At 46.6% G+C, this 24,070-nt stretch overlaps 2 protein-coding genes across 2 annotated transcripts; both read left to right on the top strand.

Annotated features, from left to right (window-relative positions):
- The first annotated feature begins 7,899 nt into the window (after positions 1 to 7,899).
- Positions 7,900 to 13,983, top strand: LOC107187659 (lysine-specific histone demethylase 1A-like). Its single transcript, XM_015575801.1, has 5 exons — positions 7,900 to 7,918; positions 9,098 to 9,390; positions 10,562 to 10,774; positions 11,102 to 11,300; positions 12,373 to 13,983. The coding sequence occupies exons 1-5, from the start codon at positions 7,900 to 7,902 to the stop codon at positions 12,555 to 12,557; spliced, it is 909 nt and encodes a 302-aa protein (XP_015431287.1). The 3' UTR covers positions 12,558 to 13,983.
- A 3,041-nt stretch (positions 13,984 to 17,024) lies between these two features.
- LOC107187658 (vicilin-like seed storage protein At2g18540) lies at positions 17,025 to 18,335 on the top strand. Its single transcript, XM_015575800.1, has one exon. The coding sequence runs from the start codon at positions 17,088 to 17,090 to the stop codon at positions 18,333 to 18,335; it is 1,248 nt and encodes a 415-aa protein (XP_015431286.1). The 5' UTR covers positions 17,025 to 17,087.
- The last annotated feature ends 5,735 nt before the right edge of the window (positions 18,336 to 24,070 follow it).

Here is a 24,070-nt window from a genome sequence, read left to right as displayed (position 1 = left end):
AACACGCCAGCGATGCACGATCCTCGAAACGATTAGGCCCAACGATCCCCTCCAAAAATACATTCTTCGGGCCCTTCGACTACCGTCGGATTCCATCGTATTTACATGATCTACGTAGAATAGAGTGATATCTTTTGCACTGGTGGTATCTTAATGTTCATCCGAAGAAATTTACTTTGATCCCCGAAGGCCGGGATCCACGGAGCACCGAGCGCGTCCGTACGAGCTCATTTGCACAGAATGTGTGACAATTGTAATAAATCGCCGCTCGATATCGATCTACTCGGGAGGAGCGTTACTTACTAGCGCGATCTAGGAATCTTGCGTTCGCCATCCCCCTCTCTGACTGCGGCCTACTAGGAGCCCCCGCGTCATAAATTCCGCGCGGGGCTCCAATTAACTTTATCGCAATCTGTACAAATTATACAGACCGCTGCCGATGGTAAATCCGCCGACGCCGGCCCGGCACAGGCGAGATAACGGCCGTCGGAAAAACGAGTACGCCGGGAATGACAACGGGATAACGTTTATTTTTCCACGAGCCTCCTTGCACATTCATTCCGTAACGCACGGAGCGTGTTCCCCTTTTGTCTTGGGGCAATTTCCAGCCTGCCCCTGCCCGTCTCGGAACATTTTAAAGAAGCTACCACCCATCGACCCCCACCCCGATCACCTCCATCCTCGTGAACCCTGTAAACGCGTTCCACTTTTTATTACGAGGACTATTAAAAATGACTGCCACGGGGATGTAGACACGGGTAGGCAGGGAGGGTATTTGAGGCTGAAATTCAGTACAGTTGGGTAGTAAATTGTGCGAGTAAGGCTGGTTTTAAGGATCATTTACCTTCCTCGTTCATTAAAATTTCCTCTTATTGGAGGAAAAGCCACGAAGGTGGAAGTATTAGTCTTATTAGAGTAGAATAAGTCGAAAATGTTATTTAATATCAGTATGTTGGTTTCGAATTTCCTGTAAGACCCTCGTTACACGTATCGAAGACTCTGCAATTCCAAATCCTTCAACAAGCGAAACCTTAGATGTATTTTGTCACTAGACTGTGGATTTTATATATTGTAGCCTATAGCAATCTATGAAGTATAATAAAGGTTAAAAACTTTCATCGGAATAATAGTTTCCCCTTTTTTTAATTATTTAGATCTGGTCCTAGCCTTTATGCTACATGGCAGTGACGTGTTACCCAGGGGAATCGATTTTCCGAAGAATCTAAACCAAACGTCTTTATTCCATATACAACAAATCCTCGATAAGTGTTCGAACTCGGCACCGATCATTAAATATTTCACAAACAGTCATATGTGGCTGAAAAAAATATCATTGGCTTTAGAATTACAACCTGCTAAAGCTCACTGTGCTAAACCCCATTAAAAAGTCAGCGTTACATCTGGGGATCTCCGCTCGTCACTGTCGAGGAGCCTTCGAACACTCATCGAGGATAGAGAGCGAACGAACCTCTTCTCAGGAACAGTTTCGCCCCTCCTTCAAGACACTTCCGTCCATTTAGCGGTCGTTTGTCCAGAGAATTCTCGGACATCCTCTCGGCAAACACACCTCTCCGAGTTCCTGTTCGCTGCGCGGAATGCTTAACGTGATAGCTCGGTCGAACGAGCCGCGGACAGGTATGATTAATAGAACAAACAGCGGGGCCACCCGGCATTCGTTCAAACTTTCGTCCTATTAATCTTATTGTGTCGCTGGTGTGTACGGTGCTCCACGGAAGTTTAGCTACCACGGGGGCCAAAGGGGTGGGGTAATCGCTAATTTATGTGTATCGCGCGACTGTTTGCGCCGTCAACATCCGGCCGAGGGGCCCAGGCCCGTGCGTCGCCACCTCTTCTCCGCTTAATCTCACCTGTATGTGCAGCAGCGAGGACTCTGGTGGATAATAAGACGACGTTTGCCTGGCGTGCGTTACACAACGGGATTCTGTATGTGTGTGTGTGTACGTGTACACAATTCATTTTCGATTGCGAGCCGTTCGAGCATCGTTCATTGTTAACCGAGCCACGAAGGCTGTAATGAGGAGAGAGCTCGTGGAAACGGGGGAACCTGTGCCACCGCATTCGTGTATACTAATTTCCCGCGGTGTTCAACGACGATCCTCTCTCTGTCGCGTGACAAACAAGGATAAAACCACCTCCCCTCGTGTGTGTATTTACCCTCGCGGAGCGTAACTACCCCCCGTCTCTCGTGCACTTCACCCGTAAATATTGTTCTTTTACGCTGTGTTCTCGCGGGGCTTCGAAGCAAATTTTCCCGATGATTCGCGAATCGTGTCTGGTTGAACGAAAATATTTAGCTTCGCGAGGTTGGTTCGATGTATCGGGAAGAGGGATTGTTCAGGAGTTTAGACAGTCTGAGGTCATTTTTATTTCGTATAGTTGAATTGTTGTTACGTTGTGGAATCGATTGGAATCTTATTTTGCATTTATTTCCGTTGGGAGTTGAATATATATATATATATTACATTCATATGGTATCCAACAGGATATGGCTTTCAACGAATATCTGAAACTGCTGTATCTTGTTAGAGGTGAGGGACTTTGGAATTCTCTTTGCCATGTGTATCACGTAATGGATCCGGAGGACGATCTTCGTGCGCAAAGATCAGGGTTCTCAAAGGTCAATCAATTTCTTTCGGACCACGTGTCGCTGGATGCCTGACGGCACTGTTTATTTATTAAACGTTTGCTTTCGCGTTAAGCAAGGAACGCTCGCTTTTCCTCGGATAGAAAGCGACTGGGGGCCGCAAAGGTGGAAGTTGACCCGCAAGACCTCGCACGAGCGGGTTCTCCCGATTTCCGAAAATCAATGTTTGCTTGTCGAGGCAAATGAGACTTCCTCTGCCTTACCTACGCGACTCCGAGAGTCGCGACCTGGAATGTTGATATAACGGTCGGCTGAACAAGAAAAGCAACCCTCCTAGTTTCACGCTGTTTCTGGCGTGTCGGTTCTATAGTTTCGGGTTCACCTGTCGACCAACCGAGTCTAGAACTTCGATTCTCGAAAGCCGAATCTACCGTATTTTGAAAAGCAATGGAATAATGTCCGTGGAAACAAAGTCTGGATCGTGTCCTTTAAGTACAGCAGGGCCTCGATCGATACGTGACTGTGACAGTGAAGAAAACCGTACGTAGCCAGACACGTCATACATATCACCCGGAAATGAAAGTTATATTTTTAAATTAATTTGTTTCTAGTATCCGACATATTTAAATTTTACGTCTAATTTCTCTGTGTTTTCCATTTCTTCGGAAGAAATTAATTGAAATAATATTATCCTACTCTTAATCGAGGTCCTAATGCATTTCCATATCAGCTGCATTCTAATTACACTTATAGAGCCTCTCCGAGTTATAGTGACTTTACGTGCAACCCTTTCAGTCGGTGTGCTGTGTGATACCTGTGAGGGTTCAGGTCGCTAAATTACTACTTCTTCAGGGCTGCACTTATTTGGCCCAATTTACTTCCTTTTATCATACCTCTTTGTATCCTTCAAAAATGAAATATTTTTTTCTTCATAGGATGTAAAACTATTTTAGAGAATAAAACATGTATATTTTATCCACTCGTATTGTCATATGTATAGGACTCCAAAAACTACACCCGCAAAAATACGTCAACCGTCCCTGGGCGCTTGATTTGCCACCGAAACACTTAAAGAGGCACAATACCAGTGTTCTTCCACCCAATTCACAGCAAAGACTTACCCTCATTCGGTAAAAATATTCCCACCTTTCCCAATCCATCACAGCCCCGATACCCACAGCTTGTTAGGAACCGTGTTAACACAATCGAACCTTGACCTCCGCTATTCATCATCCCCTCCCCCGAAGCGTGTGGCAAATATCGTACCGTTTCATTTCGGTCCCCACCCGGCAGAATGCAAATTCCCTATCCGTGCTCCAACAACGTTTGATCAGTGGCGCAGGTACGGTCGCTGTGTCGTTAGGCAAAAGTTACCTACTGCCACCCCTCCCTGATTGTGCGTTGAACTCAGGGCTCGCAGAGAGTTCTGCCAGTCTCTCTCTCTTGGGGCCGTTTCAGTATTTGACTGTTCGAGCGCGGTGGTTGGAGCGCGGGGTGGAGAGCCGCCCCCTCTCGATCCCCCGCCCCTGCTAGCCCTCCTGGCACCAACGTTATACCGTTTCTCTGTCCGTTCCATATGCTCCTGGTGTCCCGTTCTCTCGGTCCCACTTTAGGACCGCCGTTCCTCTCCGCTGTTGCGCTCCTGGCGCTGCACTTCGACTCCTGTCGAGACGACAGAACGCCATAAGCAACCAATTTAAATGTAAATTGAAAACCACCGCGGCATACAAATTGTTCGACTCGCCGTCAAAAAATACTGCGAGCAAAGATCAAACGGAAGACAAGACGCGCGAGAGGGTAGCGTTCGCTCGCCTTGCTCGCTTGCTTGCTCACTCGGCCGAAGTGCTCGCTTACACACGGCGAGCGGAGGCAACGGGGGCCCCCTTTCTCGATCCGGCCGAGATAGAACGAGAAAAGCCGGCCCCGGAGAAACGCCGACGTCGTCCCGCCGGATCGTTCGCCAGCACGGTCTCCCCACTCTTCGCTGATAAATTCTTCTTTAAATATTTGCCTTCGCGCGAGCGAGCGAGCGTTCGCCAGCGAGCCACGTCCTCGGGAGGTTCCGGTTAACGCGTGGACCCGCGGTCCTCTTCCGCGACGGAAATCAGATCATATTTGGGTGGGATTTTTCATCTTCTATTGGAAGGATTTGTTTCAGTGTTATCGAGGAAATCTGGTTGGTTCTTCCTGGTTCTCGTGTACACTCGGTTTTCTTGATGATCGTGGATAGATTGGAGTGCGCTGGTCTCTGGAGCTGCACTCCAAAGGCTTTCTGATCTGATAAGGGAAGAAGCCCAACTGTCCGACTTCGATTTTAACGGCGCTTTGTAGGATGATAGTATGATAGGTTCCTAATGATATACTATGTGTGAAATGTGGTGTGGGGAATCGATACGTTTTTAAGATATAAATAATTAAAGTTAGGGAAGGTTGCTGAGTTTGGATTATTTTCTAGGTTAGACCACTACTTTAACTTGCCATGTGTAAGCAATTAATGACAGATAATATAAGTTTACAGCTCTATATCTAAGTAAGCTAGTTAATGCAATCACCACTATCATACATGTCCAGTCTATTATATGGCGAAAATGCTTACATATTACAAGTTACAGTAGTGGTTCAACCTAGGCGATCGTCCAAATTCGGCAACCTTCCCCTGCGTACTTTTAAAATGTACTATGAATGTAAATTAAACTTATTAAAGTACTTTGACTTAATAATATATCTATATCTTGAAGGTTCGTAAATTTAATTGTTTATATCTTAACAATTATCGAGTGTTTACACCTAATGTTTCACATATATCATTAGGAACCAACGTATCTACTATCATTTTACAAAACCCCATTAAAATCGGTCTTCTGCATTTGAGATTTGCTACCAGATTTGCTACCAGATTTACTACCAGATTTGCCGTAGATGGTTATATAGCTGTGGTGGATCTCCATTTATCTGAATGTATCAACACAGACACGATGATTTGGACAATTGTCATGGTCGGACAATAGGAGATTCCAGTGGCTGTGGTTGCTCATAGTCAGACACGCAGCCCGAACAGTAGGCGTTAACGTGGCGAATTTTGCTATAGTCTGCAGTCAGTCATCCGACTTTCACGAAATGAAAATCCACTGTAGTGCGACTTCTGACCCGCCAGAATTTAATTAGTAGACTACGGATGTTTATGCAAAATCACAATTTTAGGCATTAATTTTTAAACATAAAAATTAGATAGACATTTATTTCCTGCACTAGAATATACAGATATCATTAAATTTTATTGAACTTTTTCTTTTACTACATTTTGCATATTAAAATTTCCCTTTAACCAGTTAAGCGTGGAATTTAGTTTTAAAAACCCTCCACCGTGTGCGGAATTAAAATCAGGCTATGACGTGTATACACGTCGAACGCAGGGCAAAATGGTCCTATTATAAGTTCTATGAAAAACGAGGAAGAACTTCATTTTTATTTATCATCCCACCACCCCCTCTGTATAAAATATTCAGCAGTTCTATTGGTAATATAAAGGAAACATTCCATCAAATAATATTTTATTAAAATCAGGCTATGACGTGTATACACGTCGAACGCAGGGCAAAATGGTCCTATTATAAGTTCTATGAAAAACGAGGAAGAACTTCATTTTTATTTATCATCCCACCACCCCCTCTGGATAAAATACTCAGCAGTTCTATTGGTAATATAAAGGAAACATTCTATCAAATAATATTCTTATTGGATTTCATTAAAATTTAGATTTTATAGTCAATGGTAATTTTTTATTTCTCACGACGTGTATACACGTCGAACGCACCGTAATAAAGATTTGGTTCGACGTGTATACACGTCAAACACACTTAACTGGTTAAAAGCATAATCCTCCGCAATCTAGTAATTAGTGTATGTTTCACCCATTGCTAATGAAGGCTTACGGTTTTTCTGTAATTATGAGAACGGTGAGCCAGGGCGAAACGGAAATGCTTCCAACGAATTTTCGATTCCGTCCGGGTGGATTGTGCCCGACGCGTTGAAAAATTCAGTCGTTTCGTTTCAGGACGGGGGGAGCAGGAAATGATGCTCGTTGAAACGTTCCGGTTGAGTTTTGTTTTCGAGATTTTTTCAAACATGATTCACCGATGCAGGATTGCACTGTAAACGGTGAGGAAATTGAATGGGGGTTTAACCGGAAGATATAGTATCAAAGTTCCGTAGTAATTTCCACGTACATTATTTTAAGAATACCCTGGAACTGCGAAACAGACACATTTATGAAAGTCTAGGCATTTTATCGTACTAAACGGATATATCACTGTCATTTCAATAATGATTTCCAGTGTCATTTTGCAATGACTATTATAACAGTTACAAACTACTGTCGAGTCGTCGGGTACTGTACGATACCGATCCGAAAAATCTCGTGGCAGATCGACAGAGAATAGTAGCCAAGGGAGAGTGTCGTTAAAGAAATTCAAGGATTCTAGAAGAACTGTCGCGACGGTAACGAAACCGGATCAGAGTTCGTTCTCCGGCGGAGAATTTCCATCGACTCGAAACCGGCCGCCTCATTGCGAGGAATTAATTTCCCATTCGTGAGTGGACCGTGGAGGGTTAGGGAGGGGGTGTAGGGGTAGACGGGTTCGACTTACCATAATTTTGGTAGCAGCGGATCGTTCCCCTGACTGGCTGTTGAATATTCCCTCGCTTATTAGAAAGGGTTTCTGTAATCGACGCCAGACACGAGCGAGGAGTCGTGGCCCCGGTGTGTGTAGCCGCCAGTCAAATGGATTCCAATTAAAGTAATAACGAATCCGGCGTACCGTTTTCGTCGCAAATAATCATGCGTGGTTCGGTAGGCAGCGTCGCGCGACGTGTCCCTTTCCTCACCCCTCTCTCGATCGACCGATCATTTCTTTTCCGTTCGAGCGTTCCTCCTGCGCTACCGTCCTGAAGAAAAAAAAAAAAGAATAACCAAAAAAAAAACAGTCTCCGAAGCAGTTCGACGTCGAATTTAAATCGGTCGAATTAACGAAACGACGAGGCGGCTCCCGTTCCCGGGACACGACGATAAATTTCTAGGAGGACAAGGTCGTTCGAAACCGTCTTCTCTGGTGTCCCTTGGACGAACGGGCCCGAAAATTTTTCCACCCTCTAGGTCCACTTCCGCCAGATCCAAGGGATTCGTACGAACAGAAACAGGGTTGCCTCCCACCCCCGGCATGGTATGTTCGTTGCGCGTCGTGTAACTCGAATTACCGATGCACTTCGGATCGCCCGCGTAAATTTAAATATCCGAAATGGCGCCACCGCCGATAGGTGAGAGTGCTTGTTAACGCAGCGGTGGGGCCATCAACATAATTAACCCCTCTAAGTGGAGACGCCTGTGTATCATTATTAGTACACGCGCAACCGGGATGTTATGGGGTTCGAGTGTGCTTACGAGAATTTAGGGGCCGCGTCAGGTGTCCTGATTCAGCCAGCCGCTAATGCGAAATATCCAATTAAACGGTAATGGTGCCTTTATCGCATCCGGTGACACCCGGGGCCCCCCTGTCCAACGGAATTTTGCGTATGTCTGAGCCACCCTTGGAACCGCGCGACCACGACGTCTCACCTGGGACGATCGTATTTTTTTTTTAACGTTTAACGACGTTTCTCGCGAGCATATTCTCACGGGAATTAACACGGGGCACTCTGTACACTGTGATCAGGAGTCGCGAAGGTATCTTAACCCACCGAGGATCATAAACGTGCAGAAACACCAGATTGTACAATTTGTACAATTTGCTACGAAGAAATAATAATTTCACTTCGTTAGATGTACATTTCTTGTTGTTACATTTAGAAATAGTGGTGATTCCTACACGAGAAGCTTAAAAAAAACGCGTGGTCGTCGTTAGTGGGTTAAGCAGCTTTTGGACGTAGGGTATGCTGAACCTCGTTTGCTATTCTGATCGATCAATCGTTATAAAATGCATTGCCTAGAAGAAGTCCTGCGAAGGATATGTGAGTCCGATCAGTTACATCCCCCTAAGCCCACCTTCACTAACATAACCGTAGGATATTGGACATACGTACTGTCTTATTGGCCGGCGCGATGACATCGACCAATCGGACCATACAATATGCGAAGTGCCCCTCTTGCCTCTTTGGCATCTAGCTGGACTTCTTCTTAGCAAGGCACTTTATTAAACAGGGATTATTAGTATCTTAAAGAAACGTCAAAGTACTCGAAATAATCGGGTCTCAACGTCCTCAGTAATGAACTCACCCCTTCGAACCTGGATCGAGTACTAGGATTATCTCTGCCTCTACCACGATCACCCCCAGCCCACAATCCCCATCCACCTTAACCCACGATATTCCCTTCAGACTACCTTCCATAGAGGAGGAGAAAGCACTCGATTATATCGCAGGCGACGGAATAAATTCACATCGCTGACCGTCAAAACCACCCCACCCCCAACCCCCCTGTTTTATGCGTTACCATTCCAGTTCGCAACGGATATTCCTGCGTACCTGTTGCTCTCTCGGAAGGCCTCGACATCCGATTGAACACGGCCGCCAGGGCGGTCCGATACGGGGTAAACGGCGTGGAAGTGTGGGCCGCACCATCACGCAGCCCCCACACAAATCACACGGTGTACAAGGCGGACGCTGTGCTGGTCACCCTACCTCTAGGCGTGCTGAAGGCATCCGCCCCGCCGTCCGCGGTCGCCTTCAATCCACCGCTTCCGGACTGGAAGTCCCAAGCGATACAGAGGCTCGGTTTCGGCAATTTAAATAAGGTAAGACCCCCACCACTGCTGGCTCCTCCAACATCGAGGGGGAAAGGGAGAATATATCGTATCTCTATCTTTCTCCTCGTGGCGATGGGGGCCCTTCGGGGGGCCCCCGCTGATTTATGCGCCCGGCGAAAACGACGATCGAACTTGTCGACCGGCTCCGGAATGAGATATATTGTGATCCGGCGGTCTCTTTCGTCGCTTGCAGAACGGGGCCCTGGTGACGTGGCTCGTGTCGCTTCTTACGCCGGGACACGTTCCTTTTACGGCCCTCCCCCGAACCGAACCACCCCCCCCCCACTCTCCCCGTTTCTTCATTTTACGACCGCTGGACCCGCTCGTACTTTCGTATGCGAAATTAAAGGTTCATCGCGCCGTGGAAATGGGCTACGGCTGTCAGGATTTCTCGCCCGATAGCCCGGTTGAAACGGAATAAATTGAGGGTAATTTGGATGAATCGCGGCGGGAGGGGGGGATGGAGAACCTGCGGCGCGGAAGGGAGAGACTGCTCGACGATTCTGGGAGATCTGTCCGAGGGGACGCGTACCGGTCACCCGGAGGGATTCTGCTGGGAATGGTATATTGCCTGAGCTGAGACTGTTTGACGAGTCGAGAAACGGTTACATACCCGAATTTCTACGTCTCCGGTTTTATGAATTCGACAAGCATCGTGTCGAATATTTTTTCTTCTAAATCAAAGAAAAATTACAAAATTTGTGCCGCGTGCTTTATCTTGTTATTTGACCAGCTGTAGAATAATTTAAGCTGATCATTTGTGGTCCACCCTGTATTTGAGTCACCGCTCTATCATTCAGACCTTTTATTTCAAACCACATCGGGATATTTCGGGAAATCTCTGTGCCCTGATTTATCGGGAAACGAAAATCTTGTCTTCGAGAGTCGCGGAGTTTCGAAAATTTAACGGTATCTGACCGGAACTTTCGAAATGTCACGATACCTCTGGGCACGTCCGTTGCAAAAGCAAGAAACTCCATTTTACACGATCGATCCCCAAGTTCACCAGTGTTAAAAGATAAAGAGAGAGAGAGAGTACGGTTCGTGTCCCCTTGAGTCCGTCTGTCTCTCACGAAGAGGGTGATCATTAGCCGGACCCTGGCGTTGCTCGAGCATTCAAGAGGGTTGAACGTTAACGCCGCTAAATCCGTCACGTCAGGTGGTGCTGTGCTTCGAGCGGATCTTCTGGGACCCGACCGCCAATTTGTTCGGTCACGTGGGCAGCACGACCGCGTCGCGGGGCGAGCTTTTCTTGTTCTGGAACTTGTACAAGGCGCCTGTGTTGCTGGCTTTGGTCGCTGGCGAGGCGGCCTGCGTGATGGAGAACGTCAGCGACGACGTGATCGTCGGCCGCTGCATCGCCGTTTTGAAGGTAACAATCTAATATTCTTCCTTTCGTTTTCGTACAATAATCAGCAAAGGTTGATTTATATTATCCATATTTTACACATAACGGTTCCGTGTATCGTCAACGTTCAGACACAGACACGAGTATTATACGTTCCTCGGACGGTCGCATCGTCTGATTATTTATCGTCGGATTTACTATACATACATTCAAATGCATCGAAGAATCGTCTAATCGGATACATTCCGTGTCTCTAGTAGTCTCTACCGATAATATAAATCAACCTTAAAGAGAGGTTAGGCTGCTCCTCGAGGAAGAGTATACCGATTCTCGACTGTGACTGTATTTCAGGGTATTTTTGGGAATCAAGTGGTGCCCCAGCCACGTGAAAGCGTGGTGACGAGATGGCGGGCGGATCCGTGGGCAAGAGGATCCTACAGTTTCGTCGCGGTCGGCAGCTCGGGTAGCGATTACGATCTCTTGGCCGCCCCGGTCGCCCCAGCGCCCACCCCCGGCGCTCCACCCCCGCAACCGAGAGTCTTTTTCGCAGGTAAATATTTAGCCTCCGCGTTTATTTCAAGCGGCTCCGCTTTTTTTTTTTTTTTTTTTTTTTTTTTTTTTTTTTTCATTCCACGAACGGATGTAACAAAGTCCCCGCGCGCGCGTTCCTCTTTTCGCCGGAGAACGAGGCTGCAAGTTTTATGGACACACGACCGAGAGCCGTTTCGCTTCACGGAAATTCGCTTTTCTGGTCCCTTCTTGCTTTCGGGACTCGTTCAACCGGCACACGGTTTACAGAGCAGGATTTAAATAGTTTCGTAACGGGTTCGTTGAATCGTTTTATGAAAAAATTATTCGGTCGGTCGGTAACTGGTTTGACTCTGGAAATCAAAAACTAGTGATACTAAGGTAAGAACTAGTGATACCGAAGTCAGAACTAGTCATACTAAAGTAAGAACCAGAGGTATTAAAGTTACAACTAGTGATACTAACGTAGTACTAGTATTATTAGAAATATTACTTTACAAAATCTTACTGCTCATTTTCATAGACGATACCAGACAGAAATTATTCTACTAATTACGATCAAATTCCTGCATTCTTCGCTTTACTGAGTAACACAGTACCAAGTTCTCGAATAACAAAGAAATATGAATTGTTTAAACGATGGACTTCTGACCCCAAAATATCAAAGATGGCTATTTCGTGTTAAATTATTATACGTTTGTAAATATCCTTTCAAGAGAAATTATTTCTGAATTACATGAATAATAATAAACGCGACGTACAAGAAGACCCTAGCCTAGCTAAGAAACAACAAATCGATATCACTACTCGCAGATATGATTGCATATCCGCTTACTGTACTCGTCAAATTAATGTCGCCAATAATCAATCGTAGTTTCACACTATTCCAGCTAGGATGAAAAAACCTAACATGATCCTATACTTTCAACTAACCCATATTTAGACTCTAGTCCCTATTTGTACCTCCTCTAATATACGTCCATCGATATTCTTCCTTCTTTCACGCGAACGAAATCGTATCACAATTTCTGCACCGAGCGAACACTATGATTTTCGTATCGATCACGGACCAGACTTGATTTCTGTTCTTTCAGGCGAGCACACCATACGGAATTACCCAGCCACCGTGCACGGAGCGTTCCTCAGCGGTCTACGAGAGGGTGGACGGATCGCAGATCAACTATGCGGCAGCCCGTACGCGCCCCCGACGTTGCCTCCTTCCGGTACACCGACAACTGTGATACCGTCCGTGACCACCGGCACCAGTTCCACGCCTTAATGATCTCTCGCCGACGACACCCGGCCCTTGATTACTCTTTAGACGATGAATGAACGCGAGACGGCGCCCAGCACAAAAACCCTCCAAGCGCGTTCACTCGCGAACCCAGCCGGGTCGCTCGCGATCGTGTTTCCAGTTACGATTTCGACGTTAATTTCTGTCGATCTGGCCCGTATACGAACAATGCGGACACGATCATTTAGATAGGGGAAAAAAAAAGAACTGTTTAACGGTGATCATTCATCTGATTCGCTCGACGTGGGTTAGATTTCCTTCGGCGGTCCTCGGTTCGAGTATGATCGAACATACAGAGGGATAAAATGATTGAATTCTCAGTGATTATAGCTACCGAAATAGTACATGTTATACCAGTATCGTTCGATCGATGTTTGAGAACTTACGTTTCCTCGAGTTCAGCGTTGACTGTAATCTTATACACTCGCCCGAGCGACGGAATTTCGAAGTCCATTAATCTCGATGTTGAGACCTCAATGTAAAGCGAACTTGTGCGATAATGTTTGTTTATATATCCGAATCACCGTATTTCCTGTGTATCGTCCGAGGACTGCGGCAGGAAGCCACACATCGTTTCATTAGAGTAGATTCGTGCCTTGCTTCGTTCCACTTTGACCGTATTCGCCGAGCCCCTAGTTTGTATCATATACTATAGGTATCGTTTACACAGTACTCTTAGCGTATTCTGTTATCTGGAATAACCTTTTTCTACTCGCCTCGATATAACTGTACCACATATGATTCTCGAACAGTCCCTGTCCGGACATCTCTGGCCTAGGTAACATGCTTCCGTCGCTTGTCACGCGGTCTCCAGATCGCCGCCAACCACCTTCCAGCACCGTTCGAAAAAAAAAAGAAACAAAAAAAAAACAACAAACTTCGCCGCTGGATCATCGGAACAGAAGCTTCTGTCGGCCTGTAAGAACCATCATTTAGGAAGAATGTTTGCGAATGTCGCTCGCCGCGAGAGCCACGAACGAACGAGTCTCCCCTCGGTGGTTTCGTGTATCCGTTATTGTCGTCACACTCCGAAACCACCGAAGGACAGAAAGGAAAACCACTACCAGATTATATTTTCGTTCAAGTATAATTGCACCTTCGATCGGACGCGCACGGCCACTCCTCGAGACCCGATCAATCGACACAGTTGCGACAAATCGAGAACCCTCTGCGACGTAACGGTTCTCACCCCTAGTTTACGACTAAATTTTGTAAACGTACACAAGTTATATACAATCCCGTTGAGTACCTCTTGTTCGAGTCGAGGTACATAATTCTCAGCCAACTCGTTCGTCAACCGACGCGTCTCTCCGAATCCATACGCGTACACACGTGAATGCCTCGCGAAAGGCAGTCGAGATTGTGAGATCGAGCGCACGTAAGAATGTGTACAATAAAAGAAAAGATAAATTTATATAGTAAACAAGGCGTCTCCGCGTGTGTTTGTGCGTATCGCCAAGAACCCCGTGTATCATGGTACCAAGTGGTAATCTCGGGGACTTACAGTCACGAGGATGTAATGCTTGTATGGTCGTTTTCGACCCATTTTATCGGAGGATTCTCCCGATGTGATCGAGTGACTTCGCCATTGTGAGGAATCCGTCCCGAATCCCGTCGTCGTTCGTCATCACCCTCGAGCACGTTCGCACCGTTGTCCGATGGGACACTTAGGGGTAAGTTAAGCTGCGCAATAAGAACTGTCAATGTCTCAAGAGAGGATTCCTGGCGACTATTCGCGACGGAAACTAGGCGTATATTCGTCACCGAGTTCCGTCGCGCCACTCGTTGCTCGGTTCGCCCCTTGCCTCGGACAAAAAACGGTCTCGGGGCTCTTTCAGCGATCACCACCACTACCGACAACCTTCTTTCTCTCGATATTTCTCTTTTCGTTGACTGCGCGCACCGGGGGTTCACGGGGAAAACGCAGCTTTTCTCCGTGGGAAGACGCCGTATGAAAAAAGATCCCGTCGACGAACGGAAAAGCCTCTAACAGCGGGGAAATAGGTCACGCGGTTTCAGACAAATTTATCGAGCTGCTTGTTCGGTTCTATCTGGCGGGGATATAACGAAAAAATTTCCATTCGTCGATTTGTTTTTCTCGGTACTTCCTTTCTACGTCTTCCTGTCCGTTGCTTTCTCGACGAATTCGTAGCCCGTGGACTTTTCACATACATTTTTAAGTACACGCGCCGTTTTTCCGGGGTTTTAAGAGCGAAATAAATTTGCCGGTTCTAATTCCACGGATACGGGACAGATGAGAGTGGGGGGCTGATGTCGAAAGACCGGAGGAACTTTCGTTGAAGAACTTTAATGCATGGGGGCTGCGTTACCCGCAAGAGCCCCACACTATCAAAAATTTAACGTACAAATACCCTCGTTAGGAGTACTTACAGGCTTCAGCGCGTGGCCTCTCGCCCGGGGGAACCACCTCGTTGATCATGGTGTCCCCTACGCCAGGTTAGTATGAATCGCCCGTCATTCCGGACCCCATGATCAATTCTTCCCGTTGTCATTTCACCTTCGAGAAACGAGGAAAAACGAAACTCCATCCATCGGAATTTTTGGTGAACTGTCCACAATAATTGACTAACGAATCGGCGATACGATCGTTTCGATTCGGTTCATCGGGTGACCCGATAAAAACGTGTTCGTACGTTGACGCAGACTTCCCTCGATATCGAATCGAATTTCATTGACACGGGATACTTCGACGAACAGAAGAAAATCAATTTTTAATATCGGAAGAAACGGGATTTTCAATAATGGATTTAATATTACAGTTTTACACGGGTATTCTTGATCGTACATTTACGAAAGTTCGAATTCTTCGCCGCGGAAAATGGTCGAACGCGACGGGGGGAATGTCGGATGGCGGAATTTTCGCGCGATGGAGTAATTATCCGACAGAATCGGCCGTAAAATCGTCCGATCAGACGGCGGCTAGGCAACGGAGAGGGAAACTCGACGGCAAAGTGCTAACATTACGCGCCGGTGGAACTTCAGGACTTCGACGAGGGGCTCGTCTTTCAAGTTCATCGAGTTTACGAGACTCGGTGTAGTTCGATTACACGCCCCTGGGCACGGAAGGCTGTAACGCAATATCTATATCGAAGTAATCAAGCTCACAATATCCCCGAATTAGGCAGGAAATTTCGCGAAGCCGGAAGCCAGAGCGATTGCACGCAGTGGCGAGACGCAAATTATGCGAGACGGCGACCCTCCCACCTTTCCATCCCTCGAGCCGAAACGGGAGGGGGGCACGTGAATAATTTTCCGAGGATCTTTCTCCTTACAAATTACATCTAAGTGTTAAATTAAAATGTGTAATATTTGAAATACTTCAGATATACGTTTTAGGAGAAGAATCAGAGCGATTTAAACATCTACCAGTTGTCACCAGCAACAGCCAAGAGATTCAGGTTGCCTGTTTCAGGTGTCTCACCCTGTATACATGATGAAACAGTTACTACTTTTATAAAAACTATTGCAGCTACTTTATTATCGAACGAACTCTTTTGGATTTTCTCGATATCGTTCGACTGGCTTTCGAGAAATATTGAATTCCACTCTCAGCCCCGGCCATAGAAAAGTCTCCTAGAGCCCGGTAATTTACACTACGGGTCGCTCTCTCACAGTCCAGGAATCCTTTCAGACACACAGTGGACCTCCTCGAAACGCAGTCGCGTGTGGCCGGTCACGTTCCAGGGCATTGAACGACATCCAAATGTACCCAGCCTAACCGTAGCCGTAACTAGACCGCCGGTGCAAATCATTCAACCCCTGGGCTCCCTCCACGAACTGAAATATTAATTCAATAGGGCTGGGCATCGTCATAGTAACACCGTAAACACCGTATCGAAACGGTCCGGCCACGTCGAAGAACCGTGACAGAAGCTGTCAGAGTTTGGATTTCGTTTCGAACGTGACTCTTTTGCATCGAGAGCAGCATCATGCCTATGCACAAGGTGCAATGTGGTCGGTTGATCCCGAAAAGGTATCCCCAGGCTGTGATCGGCAGTCCAAAAGGGGCGTTGGGTTATCGAGTACGTGAACGGGCCGATTGCAAGATCGTGCCGTACGAGGACAGGTCGATGATCGAGAAGCACGAAGAGGAGATGAGGAGAGAGTACGAACATCTGATAAAAACCATGGATTTCGAGGAGCAGACGGACAGAAAGATCGACAAGAAGAAAGTTTGGAAGCACGTTCAGCAAGGTACTTGACGAGGACGCTGATGTTTACGCGGCTTCACGTAAGTGAGGGTCGTGTTAGGGGATCGGTTAAACGTTCGGGATTCTCTTGTGTACGGTGTGTCCGTCCAGTTTTATATCTCTGAAAGATCACTTTTTAGTTGAAATCCCGTTTACTTAGGGTTAAACGAATATGTTATTCGGACTTCATGAATATCCATTTGATTTCTTAGGATTGGCCGCCCACGAGGAAACCGTGAACTCTAGACGGCGAAAACTTCGGGAAATCCTGTTACGAGAACAGGTGGGTCTGGTTCGCGAGGTAATGGACCAGGCCCAACACGGCGACGACGCGAGGATGGAGGAGATGCGACAGCGGACGGAGGAGCTGCAGAGGCAGCAGGAGGCGCAGCGTCTGGCCTTGGTAGCAGCGAAGAAGACGCAGCAGTACCTGTCCCAGTGTCCGGACATTCGGGAGAGGGTCGTGAAGCAGTACACAGTCGAGGTAAAGGAAGGGAATCTTATTCAAATGGCGGAGAACGAGGCTAAGAGGCAAGCGGACGAAGAAGTAGAGAGACTGTGGCATAATCTGATGTTGAAAGACGTCGAGGCGAAGAAAGAGAGAGAAGTAGAGGAGGCGAAGAAGAGGAGTCTACAGGATCGAGACATGGTGACGACTCTGGAGAAGCAGATAGCTGGGAGACTGTTGCTGGAGGAGCAGAAGAAGCAAGTTCAGAAGGAAGACAAGGAGTACGTGGAGTGTCTGATAGAAGAAATGCGCAAGGACGAGGTACAGAGGGCGGAGAACATTCGTATAAAGAGGCAGGTCCTGAAGAGGGATCTCCAGGAGCAGGTGTTGAACGCGAAGAGACGGCTGGCTGAACAAGCTTGCCGCGAACGGGAGATCGACCGTTTGAGGGACAATCTGGTCGCGGATGAAATTGCCAAGGAACGGAGAAAGATGAAGGAATCGAGCACGGTGCTGCGCAACGAGCTACTGGCCTACCTGAGGTACCTGGAGGATCTCCGAAAGGAGGAAGCCAGAAGGAACCTCGCGGTGGACCGCATTGTGGAGGAGTCGATGAAGAAGGCTAACGCCAGGCGCGATCTCGCGGTGAAGCGGTTCAAGGAGGCCAGGCAGAGAGGCCTTCAGGAGGTTCTTCGAAGTCGCGAGGAACAAATGAGGCTGAAGTGCCAGATGGACAGAGAAGAGGAGGAGAGACGTAGGTTAGAGAAGGAGGAGGTGGAGAAGGAGATCGAAATGGAAGCCAAGCTGGCCGCTCGAGCGAAGGAGGAGGCCAAGGACAGGAAACTGAGGTACAAACAGTATCTGGAGGAGCAACAGAAGCACGCGGACGAGGCACGTCGCCGTGAAACCGAGGAGGAGGAGAGGTGGCACCAGGAAGAGGTGAAACGTCGGGAGGAGTCCCTGAAACTCACCAACGAGCTGCTGATGGCTTCCGAGAACATCATCCCCCATCCGTTCAAGGCGTTGTTGAAGCAATGCATAGCCCGATACGAAGCGGAGAAGAATAATCAGTGCGACTGCCTATATCCTTTATCCTTGGAGTAATTCGAGTATTCGATTGGTCGAGGGAAAAGAGCGTAATCGTATCTTTCATGACGTACTGCAAACTATTGTAGAAACCAATAAAGCGATTTTTAATACTAGAGGATCGTACAACATGTCAGTTTTTGTGAATTGTAGTCAGTTCTGTAAATTTGGAATTTTTATTTTTTTTTTATAATTTGAAAGTGATTGGATGGTATTTACATGATTTCAGATGAACTTGTTTAATACCTCGTTTGTGGATCTACGGTTCACGATGATCTATACAGCAGTTCGTACCGCATGCTCCATCTGTGGCGAACGGTCGAAACGTCGAGTGCCTTTTCCGCCGATACCACAGTTCCCTGCACTATTATCGATCCTCCGGTGGTACGTTTTCCATTTTGAAGCAACGTTTTAACGAATCTATTTAGCGGGACCATGTTCGAAAAGTATTTCGAGCACTCTCGAATTTCTATACAATTTCAAATAATATATATTGTTCTCTCGGAACATACAAGTTTGCATTGTAATGAATTTTGTCGGCAGTGGCGGGTGGAGGGGGTGTGTACATTCTCAAACACACTATCCGGAAGTATGGAAATATAATGAAAATAAACCGTTTCACGGATCGCATTTATCGTTCGTAAAGCATCGGCGAGTGATTGCAACAAAATCAAATTTCCATAACATAATTCCAGACGAATAATTCTGACATCCGATCCGTGTTATTATCCAGGACGCCGGGCGGCTCCGGTATCGCGTATCAAAATAATTATGAAGTCGAGGGTGCAGCGTATATTTCCAGTTCAGTATTTTTTTTTTTTTCTTTTTTTCTTTTTTTCTTTGCTTTCTCATCGGAAGATTTATATTTCGTTAAAAACGCGTCTCGGTCCGCCCGCCTCGGGCTCGATAATTCCTTCGTTTTTCCGTGTTCCCCGCGTGTATATATTTACAGCGACGACGTTAAACTCTCGGAGTCTCTTGCAGCCCCTCCGGGCAATTGCTTTGAAATTCACGGCGAACCAGTCCGAAGTGCAAATTGACATTCCAATTGGATTGAATAACATAACTTGTCCCGACGGCACGGAGTCGAAAGCGTAAATTACCTCCGGTCGTTCGATTATCGGAAAACACGCGACTCCGCGCGTCCGCGAAGGAACGCGACGGAATTAACGAGCGCACGGACAAAAATGAAACTCGGATTAATCGTCTGACATCGAGAGAATATCCAGGTGCAAACATTCAGCTCGCGGTACGCGCGGAACAGAGCCTGTTCCTTGGATGTCGTTGAACTGAAATCGCGATATACGTAGGGATGAATCGATCCAAGTAAATATATTTCGATACCTATTTTTATTATCAATACTTTCGGTTGGTACTTGTATCGAATGGAGCATGTAATCGAAGTAAATGGTACTGAATGAAGGTGTTTATCGTTCAGTTATATTAGTTTGTTAATAAATGTTCGGTAATAAAATATGTCTTCGTTAATAAATGTCCATTAATATGTGTTCGTTAAAACCAGGAATGGACAAATTCGTTCTCTAGATAAAGAGTTTCGAATAACAAATAAAAGATAAAAAAAAAGGGTATCGACATTTTTAATCGTTTTAACGTGTAAATTCCACTTTTTGGAGTACAATAATATTTCTTCCTGAATGAGTCGACATTTGGCAAACAATTATTTAATCTCATTAACTGTTTAAAGCTCTGTATGACGCCCTTATAGGTACTGCAACATTTCACTAAGTATTGTTCGAATAAAATTCTGCTCAACATTCGATCAAACATATTACATTAATAAAAACAGAATTTTCTTTTCATTTTCCTTCGATACAAGTAGGTATCGATACTTTTGATGCCCTACTAATAATAAGTAAATACTTTTTCTCGATACAATATCGATACCTTGACGGTATCTGTTTATCCCTATATACACACGTTCCATTGAAGTGCCATTTAAAGGATGTCACGGGAATCCAAGCTATCGTCAACTTCATTACAACTTCCGCCTCCTGTTCCCGAGAATTTCTCGTTCGCTCACCCGAACCTCAGCGTTGACGGTACAATCTGCCACGATGTGCTCAGACATTTCCCGTAATCCGTTCAGTGATTCGTTCCAGAGTAAATTTCCTCGTGTATTAAATTCTTTTCAAATATCCTCCCCAGCCGCGGTTCCATATCCAACGATACATATAAAAATATTTCTGTTCGGCTACCGACGCGTCTAGCAATTTCGCCCCGATATCATGTGTATCCGCCGAAAACCTCCGTCCCACTGGAAGTCGCTCCAGGGGGATATCGGTGGACGTGGATGCTTCGAAGTCAAACCCGTTTAACGCAGAATCCCAAGTATGAATACGTATCAAAGTTCCGTGGTTCGGTGTCACAGTCACGAGATCTGTTGCCACGGTATTCCCGTGTATTCTGCGCGGCTCGGAGGATCGTCTTTTCCACGGTTATGCTCTCGTCTGTCCCACGAATGCTAATATACATACGTGTACAGGTAAGGTAGTACGGAACGCGCGGCACGTTTCGCCGCAATTCATACCGCAACCTGGTTATCTTTACAACGATGGAAAAAAAAAACCGACGCCTGTTTGCCACTTTCGTTAGAGGGATCCCTTTTATCGAGTCTCGTTTTTTCTTTGAGACCTTCGGTGTATGTGTTTCCATTCTTTACACGTGCTCGGTCATTAATCGATTACGCCCGCGCGAGTGATCGTCTCCCGGTCTTTGAATTCGAAGGAAATTGTTTGCGGAGAATTTATCGGGGCCTGTCTCTCTTTGGATCAGCGATGGGCAACCGAGCCCGCTGGGGCATGTTGCCCGCACGGGCAATGGCGGGCAGCCGCGGGCTCCTGTGAAGGCGACGCGAGGCAGGAAACGTAACGACATATTTGCGTATTGGGATTCCTTGACCCTTTTCGCACAGTTTAATCTAAACTGGCGTATCACTCGATAGAAGTAACCTGACTTTGTGTCGGTACGCGAAAATGGTGCCTTTGTATTATTAAGTAGTATTATGTATAAGTAGAATTTAAAGCAATTGTTATTAAATTTATACAAATACTATTGTAAATTGTATATTTTCTTACGATTTTTGAGTAATTTTGACTAATATCAATTAACCAAAAAAGTAATAAGAAATAATAGATAATAACGAAATAATTAATTCTAGAACTTTTAAGTTTTGGAAGAAGTTCTGGAATTAGCGCCAATGTTCGCCGCCAAAGTGGTGGAGGCGTCACTAAATGTCCCATAAATTCCCAAATTTTTCCGGCACTTTTCTGAATCCAAGATGACGGAAAAACCTGTGCATTGGCTTCAGGATTCCAAACTCTATCACTATGCTAAACCTTGTTAAAAAGTCAGCGTCACACCTGAGGATCTCTCCTTGTCAGTGCCAAGAAGCTTACGAAAAGTCGCTTTTCCTATATGCAAAGTTTAACAAACAAAAGTTTAATACTTTCTAAATATTTTTACCATCCGGTAAAACCATCCCGCCAGAAAATTGTTAAACCCTCCCGCCAGCAGATTCTTAAACCCTACTGTCCACGTAACTCATCTCATTTCTGTCATACTGTCACACGAAGTTTATTTTTCCTATTCCTATTATTGTAACTTATCGTACAGGAAATGACGCTATGCTCGTGTACATCGAGGATGGGCTTCGAGCTATCAAAAGGGCTCCTATCGAATCACGTACACGCGTAATGGTAAAAGTAACGCCTAAATCCTTTCGGAAAAAGGATCAATAAAACGTGGATAGGCGTTGCCAGCCTGCGATCGATTTGCTGTCACCTTGGTGTAGCATAACCCCCCCCCCCCCCCCCCCCCCTTTGCTAATGGAATGGTTAAACTCCCTGCAGCATCCAGCGGAATAGGGAATCCTCTGTGGCAGAAATCTCGGAGTCCCGTTCCACAAAAGGAAACACCGATATTCACCCCCCTATTCTCGATGATTATCGGTTCTCGTGAGCCAGCAACCCGCGGCCCCTAACGACCAAGCCGGATGGCAAGGGGTTAAAAGGGACAGTGTTTCGTGTGAAGGGGGCGGTTGATCCAGGCCTATCGTGGTCGGACATGTGCATCCGTCGACGATTGATCGAACGTTGACGAGACGGTACATTGCGGTTTGTCTAGGGGTCCCGAGATCTACCAAAGGTTAGGGGTTGCAGTCGTCGGTGATCGCTTTGAGTCGTCTTGTAGATTCCAAGAGGACGCCTAGGATCATTCTTTTTTTTCCACCTTTCCGACGACACGTCTGGCTCCGTTGCCTCTAGGGGGTGACTGGCTTCACCTGCACACGCGTGTACACGCTCCTATAACCCGCGGACAGACGTTGCGTCGCCGTGGGAGAAGGAAGAGGAGGGGTGTGGCGCGACGACGACAAAGGAAAGTAACGAAGAGGGGTAAAGACTCGGCGGATATGGAAAAGAAGAGAAATGGAGAGTAATAAGAGGGGGTGGGTCAACGACTGAAGGAGACAACGTGTGATTCCGGGAGAGGTTGGAGATCGAGGGAACAAGGTAGAGAAGGAATGCGCCGGGAGGGTAAATATCCGGTACTGGAGAAAAAGCAGAGACGAGGGATGGGGATCGAGTGGCTGCGCGGGGGTAATTGAATGGAGAGAAAAGAGAGCGGGAAATGGGGACTGAGTAAAAGGCGCGAGGATTCATTGACGGCGGGAAGAAAACAACGTTTAAGATAGAATAAAGGGGAGGGTTAAACGAAGAGGGCTCTCGCAAATATGACGCGTGAAGGGTGAACACTCGCGCGAAGGGGCCGACCGAGGGTACATCTCTCTGGCTGGTAAACAAACGATGGATTAAAGGAATGACAGAATAACGACACACGGCCGTTTGAATCCCGAGCACCAGACTGGCGAAACAACGAGAGGAAATAAAAATATGGAGGTATAAATGAAAAAAGCAAAAGGGAACCACGGTGGAATTGTTCGACCGAGGAACAAACGAAAAGGAGATACAGAAGTGGAACAAAAGGGGCGAATGAAGATCGGGAGAAGAAGATACAGGAGGATAAAAACCGGCCAAACGAGAGAGAAAGAGACAAGGTAGATCGATCATAGAGGGAACGAAGAGTTGCGCGAAGGAAAGGGTAAAGACCGACGGGACGTGTACGAGAGACAGAAGAGAAAAGAAGATTGGGACGAAGGAAGGGGTATGGCGGACTCGCAGGAGCGAATGGACTTCGCCTCTGGGGATGTTCTTTTGACAGTCATGTCGCTGTCGTCTCCTAAGGTCCCCCGGCGGCGTTGCATTAATCTTCTTCTTCCGACCCCGCCTTATTGAAAATTCTACAGAGCGCTTCACAGTTTTTGCCACCGACCCGCCCTTTGTAGCCCCCTCCGCACGACCCCGCAGCTCCGGGCTCCGTCGGGACGTCACCTACGGATTCACCTGCGGAGTCGATCGTCGTGGTTTCCGTTTCGTTTCGTTTCGTTCCGCTAGACGCCCGTTTGGCCGGGAGAATCTAGGTGGCTACGCGATTCGAGAAGAAAATTTAGAGTCGACGGGTTTCGAACTGAACCAACGGCCACGGGGATTAGATGTGCGGTGGGGAAGGGTTGTAATTGGAGTGGTTGGTAATAGCGTTTTTTTTTGCGAAGATAGAGGAGTGCATAATGAAAGGTATCGCGAAACGAAAGATAAATTGTTATCCTTTGGGAGATGAGCTGTTCCTTGACTGCATGAATACTTATCAATGTATATAGACGCAGGTCTCGATTAGTG

Source organism: Dufourea novaeangliae, unplaced genomic scaffold (genome assembly GCF_001272555.1).
Source record: "Dufourea novaeangliae isolate 0120121106 unplaced genomic scaffold, ASM127255v1 scaffold101, whole genome shotgun sequence".
In the NCBI taxonomy this organism is placed as follows: domain Eukaryota; kingdom Metazoa; phylum Arthropoda; class Insecta; order Hymenoptera; family Halictidae; genus Dufourea; species Dufourea novaeangliae.
Note: the sequence above shows the minus strand (reverse complement) of the source record. Positions and strands in the feature narration are given on the sequence as shown.